This window comes from Neofelis nebulosa, chromosome 2, assembly GCF_028018385.1.
Source record: "Neofelis nebulosa isolate mNeoNeb1 chromosome 2, mNeoNeb1.pri, whole genome shotgun sequence".
NCBI lineage: Eukaryota > Metazoa > Chordata > Mammalia > Carnivora > Felidae > Neofelis > Neofelis nebulosa.
In genome coordinates this window covers 193032641-193059409 of record NC_080783.1, presented here as the reverse complement: position 1 = coordinate 193059409, position 26769 = coordinate 193032641, and the positions used below count along the sequence as shown (strand labels likewise).

Genomic DNA, 26769 nt, shown 5'->3' with positions numbered 1-26769 from the left:
GAGAGGCTGTCTGGCTCGGGTTCTAAGCAACAAAGGAACGAACAAAGGAATGCGTGAGGACTTGCCTGAAGAGACAGTTGAACCAGGAAGGACAACACCAACCCAGAGCAACAGGTCAGGTCTCAGGGGCAGGGGCGGTGAAACCCTATTGCCATGGAGAGGACGAGGGCAACAGAGGAGTGTGACAGGAAGGGCCAGTTCTAGAGTTGGGATTTTTATAAGCAGATACATTACAGACAGACAAACTGAAGGTCTGAGTGCTGAGGGCCAAAGGAGCTCTCTGGAGAAATCCTGTTCTGCAGCTGGCTCTGGCCTTCAAACAACTGTGCCTGTGGGCAGATCATCGCCTCCTCGGCTCTCCTAGTTCTTTCCATTTGGGAAACCAGGTTCGGATCCGAGGGCGGCTGCCAAATGCCACCCAAATCTTGGCTACCTGGGGCTGGAGTCCACAAGAATATTAGCCACCTCTTAGTCAAGTAGGGATTTTGCAGAAGGAGGATCACCAAAGACTTGCTGTGAGCTGGCAAGCGGGTGAAGTCACAGCTTGTCTTAGACCCACTGTGTGCCAGGCTGCTGAGGCTTAGGGACGGGGCAGGGCTGCAGGCCCATTCCACAACAGCCCAACTTCTTCCTTTATGCAAATACAAAAGGCAAACCGTGGTTCCGCAACCTTGTCCTGAGGAGAGGCCCTGGCTCGTCTTCGCCACCTTTCCGTAGTATGTGCATAAATGGCTGACTCAACTAAGGGCAGGGCTTATCCTGCAGTAATGTGCATTTGGGGAAATGGCAGCAAACGGGAGTGGGGAAGAAGTTAGGTTAGACCTACCTAACATAATAAATGTAACATTAACCAGTGCTCATCAAACCTCAGTTGCTGCTTAAGTTGATGAGAAAGAGGTAGGGAAGTGTTAAGAACAAAAGGATTAGTTAGGTTAGTCCATAATCCTGGGCTTTAGAACAAGACACATTCGGAAGGGCTGGGTTTATTTTCTGACAGAATCTTTTAATATAAAACAAAGATAAAACACATCTTAACCCTGCAATCTGCCAGCATGCCTTGCTTTTTTTTCCCCCAAGATGCACACTAGACCTTAAGACTAAGTAGCAGAGTCTTTAGGAGCATTTGGTTGGGAGAAATAGAAAAGGCAGATTTCAGGTAAGCCTGGACAAGCCCGAAAGCCGAGATACGTCCCTGAACACTAGAGCAGTCCTTGTCTCTTCAGATCCTCATATGTCTTCTTATTCACAACATTCCCACTGGAGTCTTCATATTCTTCCTGAAAGGACAGGGGCACATTGTTAGCCATACCTCCTGGGAGAAATGCTTGGAACTAGCCTCTGGGCACCTGACCTCACCCTGGCTTGATTTCATGGCATTCAGCTGAGACGGCCTTTCTCACCTGGGGTTCTGGGGATCTGCAAGGCCACTGAACCCGACTGTCCTAAGGCTTCCATTGTGTGTCATAAACTAACACATCCTAGGTGACTAGAATGGTAGCAGTTCCCAGGGTTACCTGAGAAAATAGTTCATTCAAATCACCCTGTGTGTCTAAGATGATGAACCCTGGTTGAGAAAGGGTGACCTAAGACAACAATTCGCAAAGGATCCCCAAGAACCCTCAGTGTCTGCCCAAGAGGCCACTGGGTGGGGTGGGGGGGGGGGGGGAGGGGGGGTTGCTGAAAGGGAGGCCAAGAAGGCTGAGCTTCCTCATTTCCAGTGCAGTTCTCCTTTATTTTATCTTATGTATTGGAATTCTACGTTACAGTCTGAAGATGGCTTTGCTGCTACCAAAAAAAAAATAAAAAAAGGAATATTGGAAACCAGTGACCTCAGAGAAAGGGAACAGCTACCTCACTTCACACACACATCATTCCTCATCCCTGAACTGTGCTCTGTGGGAGGACTATCTCGAGACCAACAAGGGTGCCTCCTCACCCCGCAAGCACGAGAGAGGGTCATCTCTCATTAGATGCTTTCCTCGAAGGAGACCTAACTTACGATATGGGTTCACAACTTCTTAGCTTATGAATCTTCACAGCAGGGCAAGACATTGGGTGCTCGTGCTTGCCGCTTCAAAATTTCAGAAGCAGAATACAACCCGCCTTGGGACACACATTTAATATCACAAATAAATTAGGTTTACATATGAAGAGCCAATTTACAGATATTGGCACTTCGGGCCAATACTCGCTACTACGGTGAACCGGGGACCACCTTTCGCCTCCCTTCCACAGGGTGAGGGAGCTGTCACCTGATGCTATCCCCAATGCCACGTTAGCACCCACCTCAGTGTCAGGCTGCCATCTCTCTGATGCCTTCTGCAGTTTCAGCTTGGCCCACACTGCAGGATGAAAAATGAACAGCAATCAAGAGTGGCCTGAATATCCATCAGGCAGACAACATCATGATGCTACAAAATTCCTGTCCCCATTAAGATTCCCCTGGATGAGACTTTTTGCCTTCCCCGGACTAGAATTTCAGTTCTGGACCACCCACAGACGAAAGCTCCTCCGTGGCAAAACTTACCATGATCTTTGCTTTGCTGTAAAAGACAAGTTGGATCAAACAAAACCATAGCCCTCTTACAATAGAGAACTGATACACCCTCCAAAGAAGAAGTTAATGTGGTACAACCTATGAGAATCATCGGAGAAAGTGACCTTATGGTCTTAAAGTTCATTACAGAAGAGAAAGGGAACACCAGGCATGGTCAAGTATGTTCATTTAAAGGCTGGTTTGTAGATCCGAGAAGCTTCAGAGGAGGAAAAAAAGGTGAAATATCATGGCCAAAGAATCTGAACGATAAGATGGCTCACCAAAACTGGAGATATGAAAATAAGAATTCTGACAGTTCAAGAACAAGTTATCTTAAAGAAGATCAACAGCAGCAAACATTTCCAGAAACTATCACAGCTTCTGAGGGAGGAAGCACGCGTGTACATACAGCAGGACAGGTACTAACCCAGAAGAGAGAGCTGTAACTCTGTTAAGATTGTTGCCAGAAGGTGCCTTCTCAGAACAGAGGTCTACATGGGACAGCTAGGACAGGTCCACTGAGGGAGAGGACAAAATATTACCGAGGGGGCAGAAAAGGCACAACTATCTGATACCTGTATGCTTTCACATCTCCCAAGCAGAGCTACTCTAAAGTTGACAAGATTAAAAGAAATACCACATAGAACAAATTGAAGCCTTATATGGGGAATGAGACAGACAACAAAGGAGAAAGTGCTTAGCTCTGTGCCTGGTATACAGATACCGACCTCATCATCTTTTCCCTCCTTGCTAGTTGCTTTAAATTAACTGAAGTCTGGGGCGCCTGGGTGGCGCAGTCAGTTAAGCGTCCGACTTCAGCCAGGTCACGATCTCGCGGTCTGTGAGTTCGAGCCCCGCGTCGGGCTCTGGGCTGATGGCTCGGAGCCTGGAGCCTGTTTCCGATTCTGTGTCTCCCTCTCTCTCTGCCCCTCCCCCGTTCATGCTCTGTCTCTCTCTGTCCCAAAAATAAATAAAAAACGTTGAAAAAAAAAAATTTAAATTAACTGAAGTCTTCAGGCTCAGATAATAAGCATATCATAAATGAACAGAAAATTTATCATGTGCTACAAGGACCCAGGGCAGGGTCTTGTCAGGTTCTATTCCAGGCCATTCAGGAATCCAACCCAGAAGACAGTGAAATATTGGAGATTAGAAATGCTATGGTGATTTTTCTCTCGGCTGTCATGATTTTTTTTTTCTCGAGAAAGAAAAGAAAAATGGATGTAGGAAACTATGGAGCAGTAAGGGGGATATTACTCTTCAGAGTCTTCTAAAAACAATTAGAAAAGAATGAGGTCACCTTTCGGAACCAGTATGGATTCGCTAATAGGTGAACAAATTCAATTTCCTATTTTTGAGGACATAGCCCACTCAATAAAAAGGCAGAGACAGAATATCATGATCTAGCAAAGCAACTGCTCTCATAGGCAATGTCCACAGAGGTCATTACGGCTTTTAAATTTCTTATGCTATTACCATAAACAACATGATAACTGAACCTGATGCTGTTAGTTTCTCAGGTAGAGTTATATCCAGTGAATACTGGTCAGTGGTGACCACCCACCTAAATAATGGAGACCTCTGGGGGCAATTTGACAGGGCTCTTTCTTGGCCGTTTTTTTCTTCAACTTAAAAAACAAAAATAACTGTAATTTATTTAAAAAAATTTTTTTTTAATGTTTACTTATTTTTGAGCATGAGCAGGGGAGGGGCATGAGCAGGGGAAGGGCAGAGGAGAGAGGGAGACACAGAATCTGAAACAGGCTCCGGGCTCTGAGCTGTCAGCACAGAGCCCGACGCGGGGCTTAAACCCACGAACTGTGAGGTCATGACCTGAGCCGAAGTCGGATGCTTAACTGACTGAGCCACCCAGGTGCCCTAAAAATAACTGTAATTTAAATGACGGTGCTGAATCCCTCTCTCCTGGCTAAAAACTCCAGAAGAAAAATGTCAACAGAATGATATAAAACAAAGATCAGCAAGTGGATCCAGTGTAAAAGCTATGCCAACGGTTACTTCCCTGACCACCACCTTATTAGGGAACACATCTTCTTGGTGTATCTAACAAGTAACCACTTTTGCTAACTACCGGAGACCCAGCTGACTGGACTACAGATGGCACAAGACCCGGCTGCATCCATCTATTGTCTCTCTCCGTACTAGAAATGGGGACAATTAGACGCCGACCAAGCTGGGCGATGGCAGGCTGAAGGAGGGCATCGGAGCAAGGGCTACAGTTGCCCTCATATGAACTCAGGTTAAAAAATACAAGAAAAAGGAGAAGGTGTATGTACAGAGAAAGGCATATTCAGGGTGGGGGGCATGGAGTTCACTTTTATAGGCTCTCTTCCTTATAACCAAAAATTCCTGAAATGTCTACTTCAGAATCTTAAAAAAAAAAAGGATAACCCAGGTTTAATAAAACTGCCAGCAGGAAATGAAGAAAAACTGCAGAAACCCTACACAATAATAGAATTAACCTCAATTCAATAATTGCTTACTACTAGTGAGACACCAGAGATAAAGCCTGTCACGATCCTGTGAGAGCCAGTATGTATCCAGTCATTGATCTGTTCCTGCAAGTCTGAAAGGAAGCCAGAGAGTTAACCTGGGATACTCAAAAGAAGGAACAAATACCTGGGGGAAAAAGGAGAAGGGGAGAAGTGATGATAAATTTGTAATAAATCTATGAATGATCAACAGAGGGTGGGGGAAAAAGTGAAAAGACAGTGATATTGGGACAGAGAGAACACTATTCATGTCATACACAGAACCTAAAAATATCAAGGGAAGTCATGATGGATGGAAATGATACAACAAATCAAAGAAATGCCAGTAATAAAAACGTGTATGAGAGAAATTGAGTAAGCAGACATTTGAATAAAGAGATAAATTCTGAAAATAATTCAGGCAACGGAAGCATCATGAACCTCCCAACCATATTCTAGAAAAAAATAAATTTTTCTGAAAATCTAGTATGGCCACAGAGAGAATTCATGGCATTTCTTTCTGGAATCAACTTAATGATCAATTCTTAATTTCTAAAAAATTTTATTTATTTAAGTGATCTTTACACCCAAAATGGAGCTCGAACTCATGACCCTGAGATCAAGAGTCACATACTCTTCCAACTAAGCCAGCCAGGCGCCCCAATGATCAACTCTTTAAAAAAAAAAACCCTACTTGAAGGTGACTGGAAGGAGGCAGTTTTGGCAGTGTGGAAAGGGGGTTTGATCCCTGGCTTTTTTTCCACTTCTAAACTACGGGGCCTTGAAAAAGTTACTTAACTTTCCTCGTCTGAAAATGCGGCTGACCTACTACTTCACCGGTTGTTCTACAGATTAGGGAGTGTAAAACATCTCCCATTTACCCAGCATACAGCAAGCACTTGATAAACGGTAGTTAGCAATAGCAAAATCAAACCCTGAGTGAAAAGACGGAGGTGACTGGACCCCTCTCGTGGGACCTGCAGAGGAGCCCCCGCAAGTGGAGATGACGGGGGCGGTTTGTGCTTCCTCACTGGGTAGGCTCGGCACGGCCATCAGCCATGGTTGTAAGCACCGTACCTGTGTATCTGGCTCAACCTTCAAGACGACTCTGTCAAGTAGACATACTATTACCAGCCATGTTTTATAGATAAGGAAACTGAGGCACTGAGAGAGGTAACCTGCCCAGTGTCCCACAAGCTAGCAAGTGGCGGAGCCACGATTTGAACACTTACAGGCTGCCTTCCAGAGTCTGCATTCTTAACCACCACACAAAACTACACTAGGAATGTGGTTCTGAACCAACTTTACCCTTGAAACAGAACGTATCAAAATGTAAAGAACCTGACGGAATCCGTCAACCAAGTTCTAGGGTAAAAGATCATGACAAGAGAGGACATGAATCTGAAAGCAGAAAAGCCACTTTTTATAAATGAGGTGGTAAAAACATTGATAAACAGGGTACGATTAAGAACACAGAATATATTCTACTGACTGAATCACAGAGTAAGAAATAAGTATAACATTTTCAGTGTTTCAGGTCATCAAGATATGATCACTCCTATAATTCAACCAAATAATATATGCTAATAATAGCTAATAAAAATAATAGAAATAAACTTAGTTGAAACCTGAAAGTTAGAAATATTAGAAGAATATGTATCTAAAAGGAATAGATATAAGTCTACTATTTAATCCACGTAAATGAGAAATCTAACAAAAAAACAAGGTAACCTTTCCAGCAAAGGACCTAAGTACAAACAGATCAATTAATACAATGAAGCATAAAAGACTTAATATTCCTATGCCTATACAATGATGAGTATTGGTGACTAGGGTAAAAAATGGCCCACATTTGCTGCTAAAATTCTGATAACTGGGAAATGGTCTAAGTCCATCACAAAAGAACAAAGAAGCCATCAGATAAAGGGAATTTCCAGAAAAAAAAAAAAAAAGAGAGAAGTAATCAGTAAAGTTATAATACAATTTGAGTTTATGTGGCTCAAACAACATAAAATACATACAAAATCGGTATAAATGCAGGAGACAAATTTAATTATAACTGAGAATGTCAACATATCCCTATCAGAATGTGAAATAAATACAATTATGAAATTTAAGGACCTGAACATTGCAAGATTAAACAGCCTACAGATGGAGAGAAGCATTTCTTGGGTCTATAGAAATCTTTAACAAATCAGACTACACACTTGAACACAAAAATACAATACATTCTAATGGCAGAAATTCTCTATCTTACTGCATGGGCCAGGAAATACAGGAATAAATAAAAGGGAGTTAAAAGGTACTCAATCAAATACAATTAAAAATACTCTAATCAGAAATTACAACTTCAAAAAATAAAAACAAGCAAACGTATCATTAATGGATATTCCTAATGGATTCCTAAAAGAACGACATCGAGTTCTAAATGCCTGTTTGAGAAAGAATAAAGAAACAAAGAGAAGAAAATTCTTGTCTAAAGACTTAAAACAATAAAAAATATATGTAACATTACCGAAAAGTATTGGCAGGAAAAAGAAAATAAAACAGAAGAGAAATAAAGCACTTGTTTTCCACTCTGTCATAATAAATCAAGGAGTTGTACAGGTTATTAACTGAAGAATCTTCTCTGGCTGCCCCTTTGTATGAAGAAGTAACCTCTATTTAAGTATAAAGTTTCAAATGACAAGAGAATGTAGTGTGTAATCCCACCCACTTTATGTTACAAATACAGTTTTGATCCCTGAATCTGACAAGTGATTCAAAGGAAAACAAGAAGCACATCTTTTACTGAACGTAAATACAAAACTTCTAAACAGAATCCTAACAGGATAAATAAGTGTATTACAAGAATATCCACCACCAGTATGAAATAATCCAGGAATGTGGTTTAATCCAATGCCCATAAAAGAAAAAGTGGGAAAAATGTTGTCATCTTTCTTTTGCGGAATGTGGTAATAAAACCATGAGCCAATCTTAAAAATCAGTGTGGATGTGCAGCATCATTTCCTTTAAAAACAGCAACCAGTTATGAGCACCTAGGTGGCTCAGTCAGTTGAGTGAGCATCCCACTTGGGCTCACATCATGATCTCACGGTTCAGGGGGGCTCCCTGGGTCAGGCTCCACGCTGACAGTGTGGAGCCAGTTTGGGATTCTCCCTCCCTTCTATTTCTGCCCCTTCCCTCTCGTGCTTTCTTACTCTCAAAATAAATAAAAACTTACAAAAAAACACAACAGCCAGCAGGTAAGAATGGCTTATCACCTTTTTAAAAAAAATTTTTTTTAATGTTTTTTAAATGTTTACCTATTAATTTTTAAAAAATGTTTATTTACTTTTCAGAGACACAGCATGAGCGGGGGAGGGGCAGAGAGAGAGGGAGACAGAATCTGAAGCAGGTTCCAGGCTCCTCAAGAGGTCAGCACAGAGCCCGATGCGGGGCTCGAACTCACGAACCCCATGAGATCATGACCTGAACCTAGTCGAGATGCTTAACTGACTGAGCTACCCAGGCACCCCTCACCTACTTCTATTTAACATAAGACTTGAAGAGATTGCTTAGGATACATACTATCTGTGACACAAACAAACATGGAACAAAATAAAAGTCTCACTTTTGTTTTAGCAGTTCGTATGAACCTAAGCTTAAATAATGTCAATGTCAATCTCAAGGTATCAGAAATAATAGATTAACTCAGGCAAATTAAGGGACATAAAATACACAGGGGCACCCTGGGGGGCTCAGTCAGTTAAGTGTCCGACTTCGGCTCAGGTCATGAACTCGTGGTTCGTGAGTTTGAGCCCTGCATCAGGTTCTCTGCCGTCAGCATGGAGCCACCTCTTCCCCCTCCATCCCATCCTCCCCCACTTATGCTCTCTCTCTCTCAAAAATAAACATTAAAAAAAATACACAAAAAATTAACTGTGATGTATTTATTAGTGGTGCACAGCCAAAAAATACATCTAAAAATGAGACTGCATTCAAAATGCAGTTGTAATTCTATGAGATTCTGTTACTATTTTAATTTCATCCCAACAAAGTAAAGGGCAAAAATGAAAAGCAAATTAGAAGCTAATGTGATGATCTGCTAATGAGGCACTTCATAATTCTGGAGAGACTGTATGATCCTGACTTGTAAACGAATAAGGAAAAATGAGACAGTGAGAAGTCCCCAAAGCTGACTGCACATAAAACACTAAACAAAAAAGTCCCCAGAATCTACAGGCTAGGCAGGATCAGGGAGGGTTTTGGGGTTTTTTTTGTACTACTGAAATATAATTGTATAATTGATATACGACGTTCTATTAGTTTCAGGTGTACAAAATACGTTTTTGACAATTATATTTGTCCTTCAATGCTCACTGGGGGTAAGTGCAGTCGCCACTGTTCAGGGAGCTCTTTAGAAGGTCATTTCTATTTTTTTTTTTTTTTTAATGTTTATTTTTGATAGAGACAGCGAGTAAGCATGCATGAGGGCATGAGCGGGGAGGGGGCAGAGAGAGGGGAACAGACGATCTGAAGTGGGCTCTGCTTTAACAGCAGAGAGCCCAACGTGGGGCCCGAACTCACAAACTGTGAGATCATGACCTGAACCAAAGTTGAATGGATGCTTAACTGACTGAGTCACCCAGGTACCTCTAGAAGGTCATTTCTAATGTGTCTCTGCAGTGGATGTGAACAACTCCAGGTATGCGGCCAAAGGAGTCAGCTGGCCAAGCAGCTGAGTGGTGTGACGTGATCCTGAGGGGGACTACCAGAACTTTCAGAGTGGAGGGGGAGTACCCCTTCCTTTGTGAGTGATGCTAATGGCAGGAAAAGATACCACTGCCAGGCAAAGCAAGGAGCATGACTAAGGTTAACAGCACATCTCCTGACATGCACTTTACTCCATTCTTTCTGCAAAAGGTATTTTGCTACCACTTTTCTGTGTATCTGCCCTGTCACCTCAGGAATACGCTGGGACCATTTCTATTTGTCTTTCATATCTGTAGTTTTTTTTTTTTTTTTTTTTTTTTTTTTTAATTTTTTTTTCAACGTTTTTTATTTATTTTTGGGACAGAGAGAGACATAGCATGAACGGGGGAGGGGCAGAGAGAGAGGGAGACACAGAACCGGAAACAGGCTCCAGGCTCCGAGCCATCAGCCCAGAGCCCGACGCGGGGCTCGAACTCACGGACCGCGAGATCGTGACCTGGCTGAAGTCGGACGCTTAACCGACTGCGCCACCCAGGCGCCCCCATATCTGTAGTTTTCAACACATTAAAACGAATTCAGAAAAAGATACATACCCATTCACTCATATTACATACAGAGGAGTTCAAAGGCCACAGTCAAAAATGTAGCTATTGTGTCACTGTAGGAACTTCTCCATGTCCACAAGCTGTTAACCTTAGACCTGGACACACCAGGTACTGGGGCAGGGAAGTGGAGGGGTGGCCACTTGGTGTGGCCTAGGGAACAGTCAATAAAGCATACTCACAGGAGACAGCATCTTCAATCTGTGTCACGTTAGCAAAGTGGGCAGTGTTTGGGATGCCCAGACACCTCATGCCATGAGCGTGACGCCACTCCTGGGAGAAGAGAGAAGTGGAAGGACAATGTGAAATGGGAATAAATGAACACAGAATACAAACTCCATTCTATTCAGAAGCCCCAACGTGACCCCATGTAAAAGACTCCACGTAATGGCAGCACTCCTTCTGCAGTTTGCGTTTGTAAACAGCTGCCTATGACTGAGAAGAGGAAGTTATTTCAAAGCAGCATTGCATTGTTTTCCCCACGGGGTTGATATATAAAACCGACATTCTAGATCCAGATCCAATAGTAGTCCAGATAAAACCTGTGTCAAGACCACAGAGAACAGCACAACTCTAATTAACCAGCCATCTCCCACACACTCCCACCACCAGCATGAGTAAGCGTTACTGATGGCGGGTCAGCGTCACCTTTGTAAGCAAAGAAGGCTGCTTACCAGGAGTAAGCAAGGATGTGAAGGAGAACAGGGAGAGACGATGACAATTTGGGCTCGGGGACAGCAAATGGCACGGGCTTTATCCTGGGTGTCAATTCCAACGCATTGAAGGTAATATTGAGAAAGACTCAGAGACTACTCGGGCTCAACAGAAAAGACCCAGGATCAATTAGTATGGATGTCTGAGGGAGGGAGAGAGGAGTTCATATGAATTCTCTAACCTTGGCCTAGCAAATCTTTTCCATTTATAAGATTTCCTTCCAAGTACTAGAAACCAAAGACAGAAACAAAACAAGGGTGAATCCACTCACTGGAGTACCATCCAGATAATGCCCTGTCTCAAAACTTGCTTGATAAATGTTATCCTCTTAGTTCTTGTTTTTCAAAGACGCAAAAGCCCATTTAAGACACAAAAAAGGAGGCGGTCAGTCCTTTCTCTGGTTTTGTATACTAGCAGTGGGTAGAGAAATGACCAAAGAGTCAGAGGATGGCCTAAGGTGCTGGCAGAAAGATATGAGGAGAGAAGTATAAGAAACAGCAAGGGAAAATGGAAATGAGGTTCAAAGAGCAGAGTGGCAGAATGCCTCCAGAAACCATCTGAGGTGTAATGCTAGGCTAGTGTGGTGCCAAAGGTCAAATGCCACACGCTTGACTTTAGATCCACTCCTTCTTGCTTCCCTTAAGCTCTGGATGCTAATGCTTCTCTCCGGCTGTTCCTATCCTCTTTGAAAGTTGCATATTTCATACTTCAATTTCCAGGAGAAACGGCTCTGAATTCCTTACAGCAAAGTGTCGCTGGAAGGCCTTGGGACCTCGGTAGGTGTAATTTCCACATATCTCGCAGTTATAGTTGATGTTTAGACCGTGAAGCTTATACAACCAGTAGGGAATGGGCTGAAAGAGACCAGATAAGAATCAGTATTAGACTAGTGTCTGCGTCTGCTTCCCGAATGGGCAACAGGAAGGGGGTAGTGCCGGAACTTACTTTGCCATCCCAGCCCAGGGGCAGGTTTTTAGGGTTGTAAATGATCTCATTCTCTTCATCCTCACTTTCACTCTCACTGATCTGCTCTTCCTCTTCTTCTTCTCGCTCTTCTCCTGTCCTTGCCTGCTTGCGCTGCACATTTTCATGAGTAAGATGTCGCTGTTCCTAAGTCAGGTCCAGAAATGAAGAGGGAAGTGAGAGAAAAGTAGTGCAGAACAAGAAGGGCAATTTCCTAATTTCCTACAACCTTGTTGATCCCTCACATCCAAGGATACGGTTTTCTTGCTCGTACAATAACGGGCAAGTCCTGCCTTCAGATCAGAACTCTTTACCAATAGGCTCTCCTGATCCTGAAGGAAAAAGTCAAAGGTCTTATGTCACTTGCCTCAGCTACTCAATGCGGCCACAGCTGATCACAGAACAGAAAGAGAAGTCTTTTCTATATCTAAAAATATTACCTTACCCAGTCTTTTCTTCTCCTTCCTCATCAAGATGACAACCTTCTAACTTGCCCTCTCTCCTCATTCCAGTCCAAATTCCATTTGTTCCCAGATTTTTGTGCTTAAAAAACAAAACCAAAACCAAAAACACCTGGGGTGCTTGGGGGGCTCAGTCGGTTAAGCGTTGGACTTCGGTTCAGGTCATGATCTCACCGTTTGTGAGTTCGAGCCCCTGTCAGACTCTGCTGTCAGCATGAAGCCTGCTTCGGATCCTCTGATCCCCTTTCTCCCTGCCCCTCCCCTGTTCACACTCCCCCTCTCTCAAAAATAAACAAACGTTAAAAAAAGAACCTAATGGTACACTCTGCTTAAAAAAAACTTTTACTGGCTTCTTACTGTTTAAAGAACAAAGTCCAAATTTCCAACATAACTCTCCAAATTATTCCCTGACCACTCCCTCCCTTATAAGGCACACTCCATGCACACTGATTTTCTCATTATTTCTTAGCATCTAGTTCCTCTTTGTGATATTTTACCTTCATCCTTACTGTTTCCTCTTCCTAGAACATTTTTTCTCTTTCTAATCAGAAAATGCAGTCTCAATGTGTTGCAGCACACATCACATCACGCTGCAGTTACTCGTCTCCCCCAAGCACAAAGTGGGCTTTTCAAGGTCAAGAAGCCATGTCATATTCACTATTGTACGCACGGATTTAGTACAATGTCTGGAAACCAACAAGTATCGATAAATGCTGAGATAACTGTAAAAATCATACCACTACATACTGAGAGCAACTTCTGAAAACCATTCTGACTGGAAGTCTAGAGAGTGGTGCCATCTGCCGGCAGGGAAACCAAAGTGCTCTCAAAGGAGGGAGAAAGTGAAAGTCGTGTGTACACCTTATGTCATGGGTACAAATTAGCCTCCCAATCATCTTCGGAGGACTGGCAACCCAGACCGCTGACCATACTAGCACAGCCCAAGTTCACTGCGGGGAATAGCAGTGTCCCAGGCTCCAAGACCTAGCCACCCTTTTACTGAAAGCGGCTGAGAACCAACAGGTGACTCTAGTTTTACAGCTATTACATGCAAGGTCCTCAAACAAGAGCATAATGAAAACATCCATGGCAACAAAGACATATAAACAAGCTACTGAGTCAGAGCCACCTGTTCAAAAGGCGATCTGAGCATCTGTATAGGGAAATGCTCTGAGAGCAGCTGAAAATTATACAAAGCAGACACTATCCAAAAGGCTGGTCTTCTGCAGGACTCCCAGAGATCCTGACCTTCTCTGGATGAGTGCTGCCCTTTTGTCTACCTTCTCTTCTCTGAAAGAGTCATTTCCCTTCTCCTCCTTTCTGAGAAAAGCATTCTGGGTTTGATTAGGGCTTTTTCTACTCCAACTCACCCTTCAGCCCTTTCTTGAAAGAATATTCAAGACGCAGTTCACAGCCAGCTTTGTACCACTAACATTCTAACCCTAGCAAATTCCTTATAATCTTCTAAATATGTAAGTAACGCCTTTTCATAGTAAAATCATACCTAAACTGCTATAAATAGATTTTTCTCCTACTTGCGTTCTGTTTCCTGGGTCATCTTCTAGGTATATTCTGGAATGCAGGCAAAGAACCTGCAACATTCTAGATACTATACTGAGGGGGAGTCTCTTCTCTCTGCTTGGCCTTGGAAATAGCACTTAACAAAAGGCACTTAAGAACAGAGGGGACTTCAGTAAAGGCCCAAGTACCCTGAGAGAACCCTATTTTCTGCTGAAGTAGTTTAACATCTACCCTTTTCTCTTTCGATCCTAAAAAAACAACTAAGAATTCACATTTCTGACTGCTATATCTTGTATCTTATAGCTCTCAGCAGAGTCCATTACTTACCCCAAGAATCTCTACATATTCGTAGATCTGGGCTTCTAGGAAGGCAATGTCTTTGTTCCTCTCAGTGTCGCTGGAAACAAGAAACAAGCCATATCACTCAAGGGTTCTTTTGCCCAATGCCTTATCCCCTGTATCTGGGAACATTTATTCCAAGGGTGCATTAAAAACTACAAGCATGTGACAAATGTCATGCTGTGAAAGCAAATGTTCTATTCAACTTAGGACTTGCTGACAGAAGTATTAAGGTTCTTTCTTGGAATGCTCAGAAGCTTCCTCTTTGACCTCATTCTAGAAGGTAAAAAACACATGGAGACATTTAAATTTCCATCATCATAATCTACAAAAGAAATGTGGTGTAGGAGGCAAGCTCTGGGATTGGCAGACTTGGGCCCAAATCCTGACCCTGCTACTTAGTAACTGTGAGATAGTGGGCACATTCCATTACTTTTCTGAGTCCTTATCTGCAAAAAATCGGGATAACTACTTTTCAGAGTTGTTGTAAGCATTACGAAAAACTCATTATTTAAAAAATACCCTGTACAAGCATGTGGCTCGAGAATAGATTCAACTACAGGAATGAAAGGTACAGCATAAGGAATATAGTCAGTGGCATCGCAACAGCGTTGTAACGTGACAGACAGTAGGTACGCTTGTGGGAAGCATGGCATAGAGCAGAGAGCTGTCGGGGCGCCTGAGTGGCTCAGTTGGTTAAGCGTTGGACTTCAGCTCAGGTCATGACCTCACAGTTTGTGGGTTCAAGCCACACGTTGGGCTCTGTGCTGATGGCTCAGAGCCTGGAGCCTGCTTCGGATTCTGTGTCTCCCTCTCTCTCTTGTGTGTCTCCCCCTGCTTATGCTCTCTCTCTCTCTCAAAAATAAATAAACATTAAAAAAAAAAATTAAAAAAAAAGCAGAGAGCTGTCAGATCACTAGGTTGCACATCTCAGACTAATGTAACATAGGGTCAACTATACTTCAATTCAAAGAAAAAGATTCAATTGTCAAGAGCCAAAATAAACTTAGAAGAGTATTTCCCGACCCTGTTCAGCCTCCATCTCCTCCTGAGGTGACAAAAAGTACTGAGAACGGTTTCACCTACTCTCAATCAGTGGAGTACGGACTGTCCTTGGTTTACAATGACAGCACTGCCGTTTGCAGGGAAAAAAGGGCAAACTAGACCTCTCTGAATCAATAATGGTGATAAAACAGGCTGCTGTGGTAAAAATTCTGCATGGGAAAATTTTAAAACTATCCACCGAGGTGCCACACCAGCTACTTACCGCTTGGTGCCTTTTGACTTGGGGTTTTTGGCAAACAGGGAGGTGTCGAGTGACTCCAGGGACTTTCCTTTGGTGCTGAAGAGCCTCTGGGCTCGCTCTTCTAGGGTCCTAAGGAGACGGGAGGAGCAAAAGATTTCAGAGTTCTTTTATCATATAGGCCTGCATATTTCTGCAGTGCGCGGTGACAGGAAAGAATGGAATCAGAGCCAGTTATTATGCAAACACACAGTAAAATGAGACAGTTCTGATAGAAAAAGCAGTTTCTTACCCACCGCACTTCAAGCCTAAAGCTAAGAGTGCAGATTTCAATCTGTCCAGACCCAGGGAGGCCAACTCCTACATAAAAAAGAGACAAGTTACAATTTTATATAAATAGATTCTGAGAAACGACAAAAGGCTCAAACTTAGATGTTTGCAGGCTCGTGTGCGGGTGTTCTTGAAGCTGTGGCAAAACCACACATTCCATAGCCAAAACCTAGCAGTAAGTTCAAATTCTCCAAAGGACTGAGTCTGTGGTCAAGTTCATATGTAATCATATTGGTAGTGATTACCTCCGCTATAGTTTAATATAGTTAGAATTATTTTATTTTACACTTTCAAAGTCATTGCCTTAATTTTTTTTCTTTCTATCGTTATCTTTCCACATTCTTCGTAGATGCCTGGTTCCAGGAACTGGTGTCTTATCATAATAGGTTCATGGCATTAGAGAAGACGACTGAGTGGCTCTTCTGAGGAGTGAACAGGCGAGACCAGTACAGTTGCTAAAGAAAACAGGGGCGCCTGGGTGGCACAAGTGGTTAAGTGTCCAACTCTTGATCTTGGCTCAGGTCATGATCTTGCAGTTGGGGAGTTTGAGCCCCACACTGGGCTCTGTGATGATGGTGCAGAGCCTGCTTGGGATTATCTCATTCTCTCTGCCCCTCCCCCATTTGTGCATGCTCTCTCTCCAAATAAATAAACAAACTTAAAAAAAAAAATAAAAAGAAAACATACTTCCCAGGAGGAGAATGCAGACAGGTCAAGATGGGCTCCAGCATGGGTCAGGGCACTGCTGGTCTCTTTCTAGCAAGAAGAACAGGAAGATCCACGTTTAGAATGAAGGCAAGGGAGACACCTATCTAAATTACCAGGTGGTGGATGGTCCCCTCCTTGTACACATGTGTGACTAAGAATCAAATTTCCATAAGAGCAGAGTCAAAGAAAGATGGTCATTCTCTCCCTGAGAGTTCAGGAAAACTCAAGTTTATCATCAGGAGTGAAAATACATGGTACAGACTTCTAGCATATAATCTTTTCAGTTTCTGGGCAACAGGAGCCACCCAGCAGTAATGACATAGTTGGTGAAAATCCTGAGCTCAGCCAATGGCAAGGAGGCCCTGACAAATCTCATTCCCAAAGTATGCATGGAAAGAAAACCTGACATAACTGGCAAAGGACACCTCATAGTTACAACTGATCCTGAGGGATCGGTATCTAATGCCCTAAGATAGAGGCTCAATATTAAAGTATAATAATTAATTCAATGCCTGCGCCTGTCCTCTCCCAACCCCACTGAAGCTCACCGGCCATCCAGGAAAGGTACCATTCTCCCACTTCTTCTCAAACTCGTTCTGAATCTTTCCAAAAAGTTCATTTTGATCTTGCAGGGGCTTCACTCGATCTGTGTAATCTTGAAGGTATTCAAGCAGCATCTCCAGGTATCTACAGAGGAACAAGCAATACAGAGAAAGCAGTGAGAGTTTTTATGTTTTGCATAGATTTTTTATGTCCTGTAAAATACAATCATAATTCTAGTAACACCAGTTTTTAAAAACAATAATACTAAATTTTAGAAGGGGCTTGCAATGGACTTTTTTCCTGTAATCTTGATTCTGACTTTTCTGACCTCATTTCATTCTCATGATATAATTTCAAACACTAAAATCTTAACTCACAAAAGATTTCAGGTAAAAAGAAAAGAACAAGAGAGGAAGGAGTACAGACCACTAACCCGGGGCATAAAACCACAAACAAAATTTTCCATCTATACATCAGAACCAGGCACCTCACTTCAGTCACAATGAGAAATTCTCATCTTTTTCTTATTAAACTCCAAAGACCCAGATCCCTGAATGATACTTCCTTCCACAATGAAACAAATTTAAGAACAGCATGGGCATAAGATCCCAGATGTGCCAACAAATGCATCTTTTTCTAGAGCCAGAGTATGACAAATGCTTAAAAAACTATGTCATTCAAAATCCATATCCTCCAATAAACCTGGAAGTCGTTTGTGTCCTTGTTCCAGGCAATAAAATGCAAAACTCTGCCATCCAATCTTTACATGAAATAACCTCCTAATCAAACCCAGTAGAGCCTAGCAGCTGGCAAAGCCCACCTTTTATATTCGGCATTCTTCCTTTCTTTAGGAATGTCAAATAATTGGTCAAAGATGGATAGATATGTGATATAATCCAGTTTCTGAAAGGAGAAATGACAAGAGATTCAGTTAGGTATCTGCACCAAGTTATGCTATAGTCTCCAATAAATGAAGATCAAAACTGAGTGCTAACAAAGTAACAAGGCCCGGCTCATCTTTGTCTTTTTCCTCCCCATCATTTAATTCCTGCACTAGTGGGCTGTTAATTCCACAGCACTGAGTAGACTACCAGACACGAAATGAACTCTGCAAAATAAAGATCAAATCAACAAACAGTAAACTAAAGAAACATTTGTCAAACACTAACTATATGTGAGGCACTTGAAAACTGACACCCACTACAGCCTCAACTAAGGTCCTGAAGGTGACATTTGTGCATTCATACAGTCACTTATTAAGCATCTTTGGACCAAATACATGGATACAAATGAGAACAAGATAGGCACAGGACCTGCCCTCACGGAGCTTAAAGTACAGTCCCTGAACTTTTGGGACATTTCCTCACAACCCCATGAGGAACTTAATCATATGCTTCCTTGTGAACGTTCTGAGATTGTCACATTCAGTCTCAACTCTTGTGATAAAAGACACTAAGTAACCTTTTACTGGCACAGATTATGTTTTTATATTTTTCATATACCTAGTACTATGTGCATCTAACACAGGAGCTCAGTATGTGTTTGAGGGTTTTTTTTTTAATGTTCATTTTAGAGAGAGTCTGTGTAAAGAGGAGAGGGCAAGAGCGAGAGGGAGAGAGAGAATCCCAAGCAGGCTCCACACTCAGCATGGCGCCCAATGTGGAGCTTGATCTCATGACCCTGAGATCGTGACCTGAGTGGAAATCAAGAGTCAGACGCTTAGCCGACTGAGCCACCCAGGCACCCCTGTTTCAGTTTTTTAAAAAAATATATTTTAAGGGTGCCTGGGTGGCTCAGTCAGTTAAGCATCTGACTCTTGGTTTCGGCTCAGGTCATGACTTCACAATCATGATCTCATGCTGGGTGTGAAGCCTGCCTAAGTGTCTCTCTCTCCCTCCCCAACTCACAAACGCATGCATGCGTGCTCCCTCAAAAAGTTTTTTTTTTTTATATTTACAAAAGCAAAACATGCTTATATTAAGCAATAAAATTCATTAATAAAATACTATGCTTGGGGCGCCTGACTGGCTCAGTTGGTAGAGCACGCGTCTCTTATTTCAGGGTCATGAGTTCAAGCCCCAAGTTGAGTGTAGGGCGTACTTAAATAAAAATAAATAAAAATAAAATAAAATGCTCGTTGTTTTCACTATAGAAACTTTTCATTTTGAATACTATTTCATTCCAAGAAAGCACATCACCTCTTTAAGATTTAATGGTTACAAAACACAAGGCAGATAATCTAATTGCTTTCTGTCCAGGAGCCCCAGCCTGATGTCCTGACTCCCCCCTAGAATCAGAACCACTCTCCCTGTAACCCCCCAGGTCCTACCTCTGAGGCCTTCAGGTTAATGTATTTGAGGTAACAGTCATGGAGGTCAAGGTAACGACCATATCCCTCTTCATCTGTGAACTCCACCAAATCTGAAAGCATCAAAGATACCAGTGATTCAGACATTAAAGACCACTTTCTTGGACCTGGTTTTTCACACGGACTGCTAGTTCTTTGTTTCATGACACAGCCCTTCACCCAAATGTCCTCCCTATACTCATGAAGTGAACAAACTTCAATTTTCCAGGTCAGCGAATCTGAGCTAGGGTAGCGCAAAATCAGTATTTTCTCCAAGGCCAATTCAGGATGCTAGTACAGCTCAGAAACCAGCAAAGAGAAAACCGGCAAGAGAACCTGGCTATAAATTTCTCTGGGGCTTTGGGTGAAAATCTGAGCTCTGTCATTAACCTGCACTTTTGTTAGTGCTAGAGGGAAAGGGTAAATCCTACTTACTTTGTGCCTCTTCACTTGGATTCTCTCGAGCCTTCAGAAGCTCTTCAAATTCCACTGACATTGGCACACAGATCTGAGGGGAGAAAAGAGAAAAATTCACGTGGATTTTTCAACAAAAAAACTGCAACGTCACAGAAATGGGCTGTACAGAAAGTTGGACTTCTTACACTTTAGACTTGAGTTTTCATTATGTGTCTACTACTATTCTCCAATTACCTTGCTTTGTCTTTTGTTTGACTAAAAACTGCTAAAGTAACACTTGCTCACAAAAAATCAAAATGAAGGGGTGCCTGGGTGGCTCAGTTGGTTAAGTGTCCAACTTCGATGCAGGTCATGATCCCACAGTTTGAGTTCGAGCTCCGTGTTGGGCTCTGTGCTGAAAGCTCAGAGCCTGGAGCCTGCTTCAAATTCTGTTATCTCTCTGTGTGCCCCTCCCCCGCTTATTCTCTGTCTCTGTCTCTCTCTCTGAAAAATAAACATTAAAAAAAAAAAAAATGAAAACCCCAAATCCCCCTTTAATTCTGCTGAAAATAGGTAAGCACTATTAAGAGATGTTTCCTTTTTTTTTTTTTTTTTAAACGTTTATTTATTTTGAAAGACAGCGAGTGAGGGAGGGAGGGGCAGAGAGAAAGACAGAGAATCCCAAGCAGGCTGCACACTGTTAGTGTGGAGTCTGACATAGGGCACGAACTCATGAACCGTGAGATCATGACCTTAGCAGATATCAAAAGCTGGATGCTTAACCCACTGAGCCCCCCAGGAACCCCAAGAGACCTTTTTCTTTTTTACTGTTTATTCATTTTTAAGAGAGAGATAGAGCACGAACGGGGGAGGGGAAAAGAGAAGAAAGGGAGACACAGGATCCAAAGCAGGCTCCAGGCTCTGAGCGGTCAGCACAGAGTCTGACTTGGGGCTCGAGCTCACAAACCGTGAGATCACGACCTGAGCTGAAGTCTGCCGTCCAACCGACTGAGCCACTGGGGAGTCCCTCCCAAGAGGCCTTTTTATAGGTTTCCAAACTTTGCTGAACATTTAGGATCACCTGGGGAGTGGTTTAAAAAAATCTTGATGCCCCTGACACCAATTAAATCAGAAGGGTGGGGAAGGTAGCAACACTTTTTCAAGATCCCCAGAGGATTCAAATATATCCACCAAAATTTGGAAATCCCTGTTCCATATATTTAAATATACACATTTGTACAAGCACACACAGGCGTGTGCAAGGTTTGTTTTTCACATAATTGGACCTTTTCTCCCTCCACTTAGTGTATCTTGGGCATCCTTCCGACATTTTTTGAAACTATGTATTCCTTATCATCTTTCTACCAGGGCTGGAATAAGGTTGATACATCAGAATGGTACTCGTGTCTTGTCTCTTGGATGGCAAAACACTTTACATCCTATACTTCAAAAGGGTGGGAAGACATATGTTGGTGTGAGAAAGCACCTTCATCTCCTACCCCTGAACTTCAATGTCTTCTTTCTGGTACTTTCGGTCTTCTCCTTGCTCTACCTGCTCCTTTAAAACATGCACGTCTTCCTTATGACCCTCCTGTCTCTCCTCTTTTTTTCTGTCAGTCTTTTAAATGCTTGTTCCCCAATCCATACTTCTGCTTCTCCGTGATCCACTTTTGGCCCCTGTGACCAGATATCCATTCCCACTACTTCGAAGAAGCAGCAATCCTGGCACTTACCGGTCAACAACAAGTGATGCCAGTGGCCTCCTTTCTGAAAGTCTTTTGCTTAGCTTTTCAGTAAGACACACTACCTAGAGCTGTTGTTTGACCTCTGTGATAGAAGTGTTCCCAGATACGGTTCATTTAGGTACCTTATTGTCATCGGTATGCCCTCAAGGCACGTGGAAAAGCTTGGCCTCTACCTTCACACTGTGTCTCTTTCTCAGAACTCTATGATTCATGGCTTCAACCATCATATCTAAGATAATTCTCAGATCTAAATCACAAGCTTTTATCTCTTGCCTAAGCCCCAGTCACCTAACTTCTACTACTCACGGAACACTCCTACCTATATACACTATCACCTGAAAAGCTACATATACGAAAACCCATTTTCTACTGCATATGAGTTACCTCTTTCTTCTTTATTTCCATCAAGGGAACAAACAACTTAACTGACTGAGCCACCCAGGCACTGCCCCCCCACCCCCCGTTCTTAAACAAAACAAGGGGCGCCTGGGTGGCGCAGTCGGTTAAGCGTCCGACTTCAGCCAGGTCACGATCTCGCGGTCCGTGAGTTCGAGCCCCGCGTCAGGCTCTGGGCTGATAGCTCAGAGCCTGGAGCCTGTTTCCGATTCTGTGTCTCCCTCTCTCTCTGCCCCTCCCCCGTTCATGCTCTGTCTCTCTCTGTCCCAAAAATAAAATTAAAAAAAAAAAAACAAAAAAAACAAAAACAAAAAACAAAAAAAACAAAACAAAACAAAGCATGATTGGGCAGGGAGAGCCTACACCGTGATTGAGACAGGACAAAGTCTTTAACCTCCCAATGGGGAGCTGTGGAGCAAAGACTACTCATTCCAAGAGTTTCTCAGTGGATGGAAATAGCCAGGCCACAGTACCCTCACTGTGCTCAGTCACTGGCTGGGGCTATCCAGGAAGAGTATGGCTTTGGTCTAAAGATGAGGGGGAGACTGAAAGCACTGGAGTTGTAGGATGTCAGCTAAATATCTGCTTGCAGCTAAATGGCAGGTTCTTTTTTGAAGGGACATCTAAATGGCACATCGCTATTCTCTTTACACCTTGCCTTTAGTGTGCTTTTCGGGCAGGTTTGGAAAAAATACTTTCTAAGTACCATACCTCGTTTGGGTGTTTACGATGGAATTCTTTTATTTGCTTGAGTCTGTTATAAAATTCGGCAAATTCATTGGGTCCTGAAATGGCATTGAGTTCCTCCTTCCGTAACCTACAATTTCAGGAAAAATCCAAAGAGCATAGTACACAAAATCAGTCCTTTAATCGTGGCTCCTCAGAGGCATGAACTTCTGGACTAGCTGGGACTAGCACTTACCCATCCTTATCATCGTATAAATCCCGCAGGTTCCCACTGACTTCCATATACCTCTGAAAGGCAAACACAAAACCCATCAGAACAAAGTAATCTGGAAATATAGGGCTCAGCAACCAACAGGGCCCACTAGTCAAAGGTCAGGGAAACCTTGAGAGATGTGGTGTTAAAAGTTCCTGCGCTTTCTGGTACCCTTAACTGACAGCGCTGTGAAGTCTTCAAGGTGAAGACTACCTAAGTGACACGTTTTGAAGGGTGGAATGTTCCTATATTTACATCCGACTGATACTTAACTTTCCCTGGAAGAGTCAGAGAATCACATAAGAGAGTCACCCTCTAAACAGCAGTTCCCACCCTCAAAAATAAAAGTTCCCTACCTCTTGAGAGTAGCTCAAGAGGACTTTCACTACTTGACAAAGCTTGACTGAGTGCACAGGCTAAATAAAAATCTCACAGCTTACTTTGGATTCAAACTCAAGATAGCACAGTTCCCTCTTCAAAACTTTTGGGACCAGATTTCACTTCAGAATTTGGAAATTTTAAGTTGGAAAATGATTATATATTATGCAACATCCCTACTGGCATCTGGAACACATATTAGTAATCCCGCAATGAAAATGATGCATTATTTACTAAGTGATAAAGGCCATAAAAAGCCTTTTATCTGTTCAGGTCAGATTTTGCCACCAAGTAATTAAAAAACAAACAAACAAAAAAATACTGTCCCCATCCCCACCCAAAAAACATAGAAACTCTTTTGTTTTCACAGTATTTTTTGTAAAGTTTATTTTCTTTTTTTTTTAACGTTTTATTTATTTTTGAGACAGAGAGAGACAGAGCATGAACGGGGGAGGGTCAGAGAGAGGGAGACACAGAATCTGAAACAGGCTCCAGGCTCTGAGCGGTCAGCACAGAGCCCGGCGCGGGGCTCGAACTCACTGACTGCGAGATCGTGACCTGAGCCGAAGTCGGCCGCTTAACCGACTGAGCCACCCAGGCGCCCCAAGTTTATTTATTTTCAAAGGGAGAGGGAGAGGCAGGGAGAAAACCAAGCAGGCTCCATGCTATCAGCGCAGAGCCCTACGAGGGGCTCGACCCCATGAATTGTGAGATAATGCCTGAACCAAAAGCAAGACTTGGACACTTAAACTGACTGAGCCACCCAGGCGCCCCCATTTTCACAGTATTTTTGATTTGAGAATTTAGATAAGGAACTAAGAGCTAATAATACTAATCATTTCCTGCACTGAGAAACTCTGATTAGGTCTTTCAATCTTTTTTTTTTTAAGTATTTATTTAGCGGCACCTCGGTGGCTCAGTCAGTTGAGCATCCGACTGCAGTTCAGGTCATGGTCTCACAGTTCGAGCCCCCATTGGGCTCTGTGTTAACAGCTCAGAGCCTGGAGCCTGCTTCAGGTTCTGTATCTCTGTCTCTCTCTCTCTCCCCCCCCTCCCCTGCTCGTGCTCTGCCTCTCAAAAATAAATAAATGTTCACACACAAAAAAATGTTTTAAGTATTTAAAATTATTTAATTTTTTTTTTTTTTAATTTACTTTTGAGAGAGAGAGAGAGACAGAACACAAGCAGGGGAGAGGCAGAGAGAGAGGGAGACACAGAATCCGAAGCAGGCTCCAGGCTCTGAGCTGTCAGCACAGGGCCCTACGTGGGGCTAGAACTCACGGACCGTGAGATCATGACCTGAGCCAAAGTCGGACGCTTAACTGACTGAGCTACCCAGGCGCCCCATAAAAAAAAAATGTATTCATTTAGAGAGCAAAAGAGTACAAGTTGGGGTGCAGGGGGAGAGGAGAGAATCCCAAGCGGGCTCTGCGTTGTCAGTGCTGAGCCCTATGCAGGGTGTGAACTCATGAACCAAACCGTGAAATCATGATCTGAGCAGAAGTCAGATGCTCAACCTACAGAGCCACCCAGGCGCCCCAGGTCTTTCAATCGTTTCTAAACAGATTTCAAATACATGCAAGAGAAGAAAGCACAGTATAATGAACCTTCATTTACCTATCACTCAGCATTAAAGGAGCAACTAAGTTGCATTAAGTTAATCAACATTTTGATTTTGATCCACTTTCTAAAAGTAAGAAACTGAACGAAGTAAATGCAATCTGATAGGGAAAAACACTTCAAATACTTCAAAACAATACCTTGAGGGGAAAACACTAACATTGAGGATTCTTTTGGGGGGAGAAGGGATAGTACCTTTTGTGCCTGGGCCACTGACTTAACTATTCTTTGCACATCATGGGACACGGGATGCTATGAATAAAAGGTCCCCATTCACAGAAGTGAGGAAGCGCAGTTCAGTATCCTCGGGTTTGGCAGCCGCGAGGACATCTCCAGACAGACAACCCACGACCGGTCAGTCTGGTGGTTACCTTCGGCCAAGGTTCATGTTGGGACCCCGCACCCCGCCTCCCCTCTCTCTTCCAGCTCATCGCGACCCAAAGAGAAGCGAACAACGCAGTACTCACATCTTGCATGGCCCGCGTGCGGTGGTCGGAATTGATCTGGTCCCGGAGCTGAAGAAAAGCAAACGGTGACACAGATGCCGTTAGTCGGAATTCTGAAGGTGGAAAGGCCGCCGGAGGGCGGAGCTTACCCGCCCAGGTCCCAGCGGCTGCAGCCCAGGCCTCGGGGAGCGCGGCGCCTCCGGGGGCGGTAACCATGGCGGAGCTTGGAGAGGGAGCCCCGGAGGGAGCAGGAGGCCCGGAGCGGGAAGGGTCTGAGGGCCAAAGAAAGCTCCCCGAGGTTAAACACCGGAACGGGGCCCAGCCTCGACGTAGCCCTTGCCCAGGCCCCACTCACCGTGGACTTCTTAGTGAGCATCTCTTTGGCCATGACATCCATGAGCCGTTCCTTTTCCTCATGATACCGCCGCTGCTGCTCTAGAATTGTCTCCATTTTTCCTCCGCCGCTGCACCTCGATTCACACCACCGACACGGCCGGAAACGACTCCCGCCGCTTTGCGCGCCCGCGCCCCGCGCTGAGCGTCCGGCTGCACCAAAGTTCCGCGGGTGCCGGAAGTGCCTCTGGGACTCGAAGAAAAGGGAGCCTCACAAGGAGAGCACCGTGCTTTCGAGATCGCCGCAGTGCCCCCTGCTGGCCGGAGGTGTGGCGGAGCGAGGCCGAGCGGTTTGCAGGTGCCTCTAGAGGGCGTCCAGAAATTCAGGAATCTGAGGTTAAGAGGCCGGCTTTCTGGGCTTTTATGAGGCGGGCAGGGCAGGCAGGGACATGGTGGACTGAGTAGTTGAAGAACGTGGATGGGAGCTGGGAGACCGGAACTTGAGTCTTTAGCTTTCATCGTGACCTCTGACAACGTTTTTCCCTTCAATGGACCTCAGTGTCCTTGTCAGTAAATTTTTTTTTTTTTTAAGAAATTCGCATGTGGAGGACACCTAATTGTCTGTAAGCAGGGGGCTCGTAAAAGAAAATACGGTGGGGCGCCTGGGTGGCTCAACTGGTTAAGCCTTTGACTCTTGATTTCGGCTCAGGTCCTGATCTGGGATGGAGACCCACCCGTGGGGCTTCCTGCTAACAGCAGGGAGCCTGCTTGAGATTCTCTCTCTCCCTCTCTCTTCCCCTACCCCCTGCACACATATGCTCTCTCTCTCAAAAATAAATAAACATTTAAAAAGTAATTGTCAAAAAAATTGAATTTATAAAAAAATAAAATATGGTACATCCGAGCAGTGAAATGCTATACAGCTTCATAAAAAAAGAATGAAGCAAATTTCTAGGTATGGAAATTAAGACATATTCCCATAGAGTCAGACGTTCATAGCAGCATTATTTATAATCAACAAAAA

The 26769-nt window shown here is 43.5% G+C and overlaps 1 protein-coding gene and 1 long non-coding RNA gene across 2 annotated transcripts; one reads left to right on the top strand and one right to left on the bottom strand.

Moving 5' to 3' along the window:
- Positions 1-982: 982 nt before the first annotated feature.
- Positions 983-25987, bottom strand: SF3A3 (splicing factor 3a subunit 3). The gene is made up of 17 exons (XM_058718008.1): positions 25768-25987; positions 25434-25481; positions 22951-23003; positions 22740-22845; positions 19927-19999; positions 19474-19565; positions 17965-18047; positions 17150-17288; positions 16581-16649; positions 15856-15923; positions 15588-15695; positions 14309-14378; positions 11982-12146; positions 11780-11890; positions 10505-10595; positions 2287-2342; positions 983-1277 (listed from the first exon to the last, which is right to left on the bottom strand). The coding sequence occupies exons 1-17, from the start codon at positions 25861-25863 to the stop codon at positions 1200-1202; spliced, it is 1506 nt and encodes a 501-aa protein (XP_058573991.1). The 5' UTR covers positions 25864-25987; the 3' UTR covers positions 983-1199.
- LOC131504999 (uncharacterized) lies at positions 3102-3683 on the top strand. Its single transcript, XR_009258230.1, has 2 exons — positions 3102-3309; positions 3547-3683. It is a non-coding gene; the product is annotated as an uncharacterized LOC131504999 (long non-coding RNA).
- Positions 25988-26769: the final 782 nt, after the last annotated feature.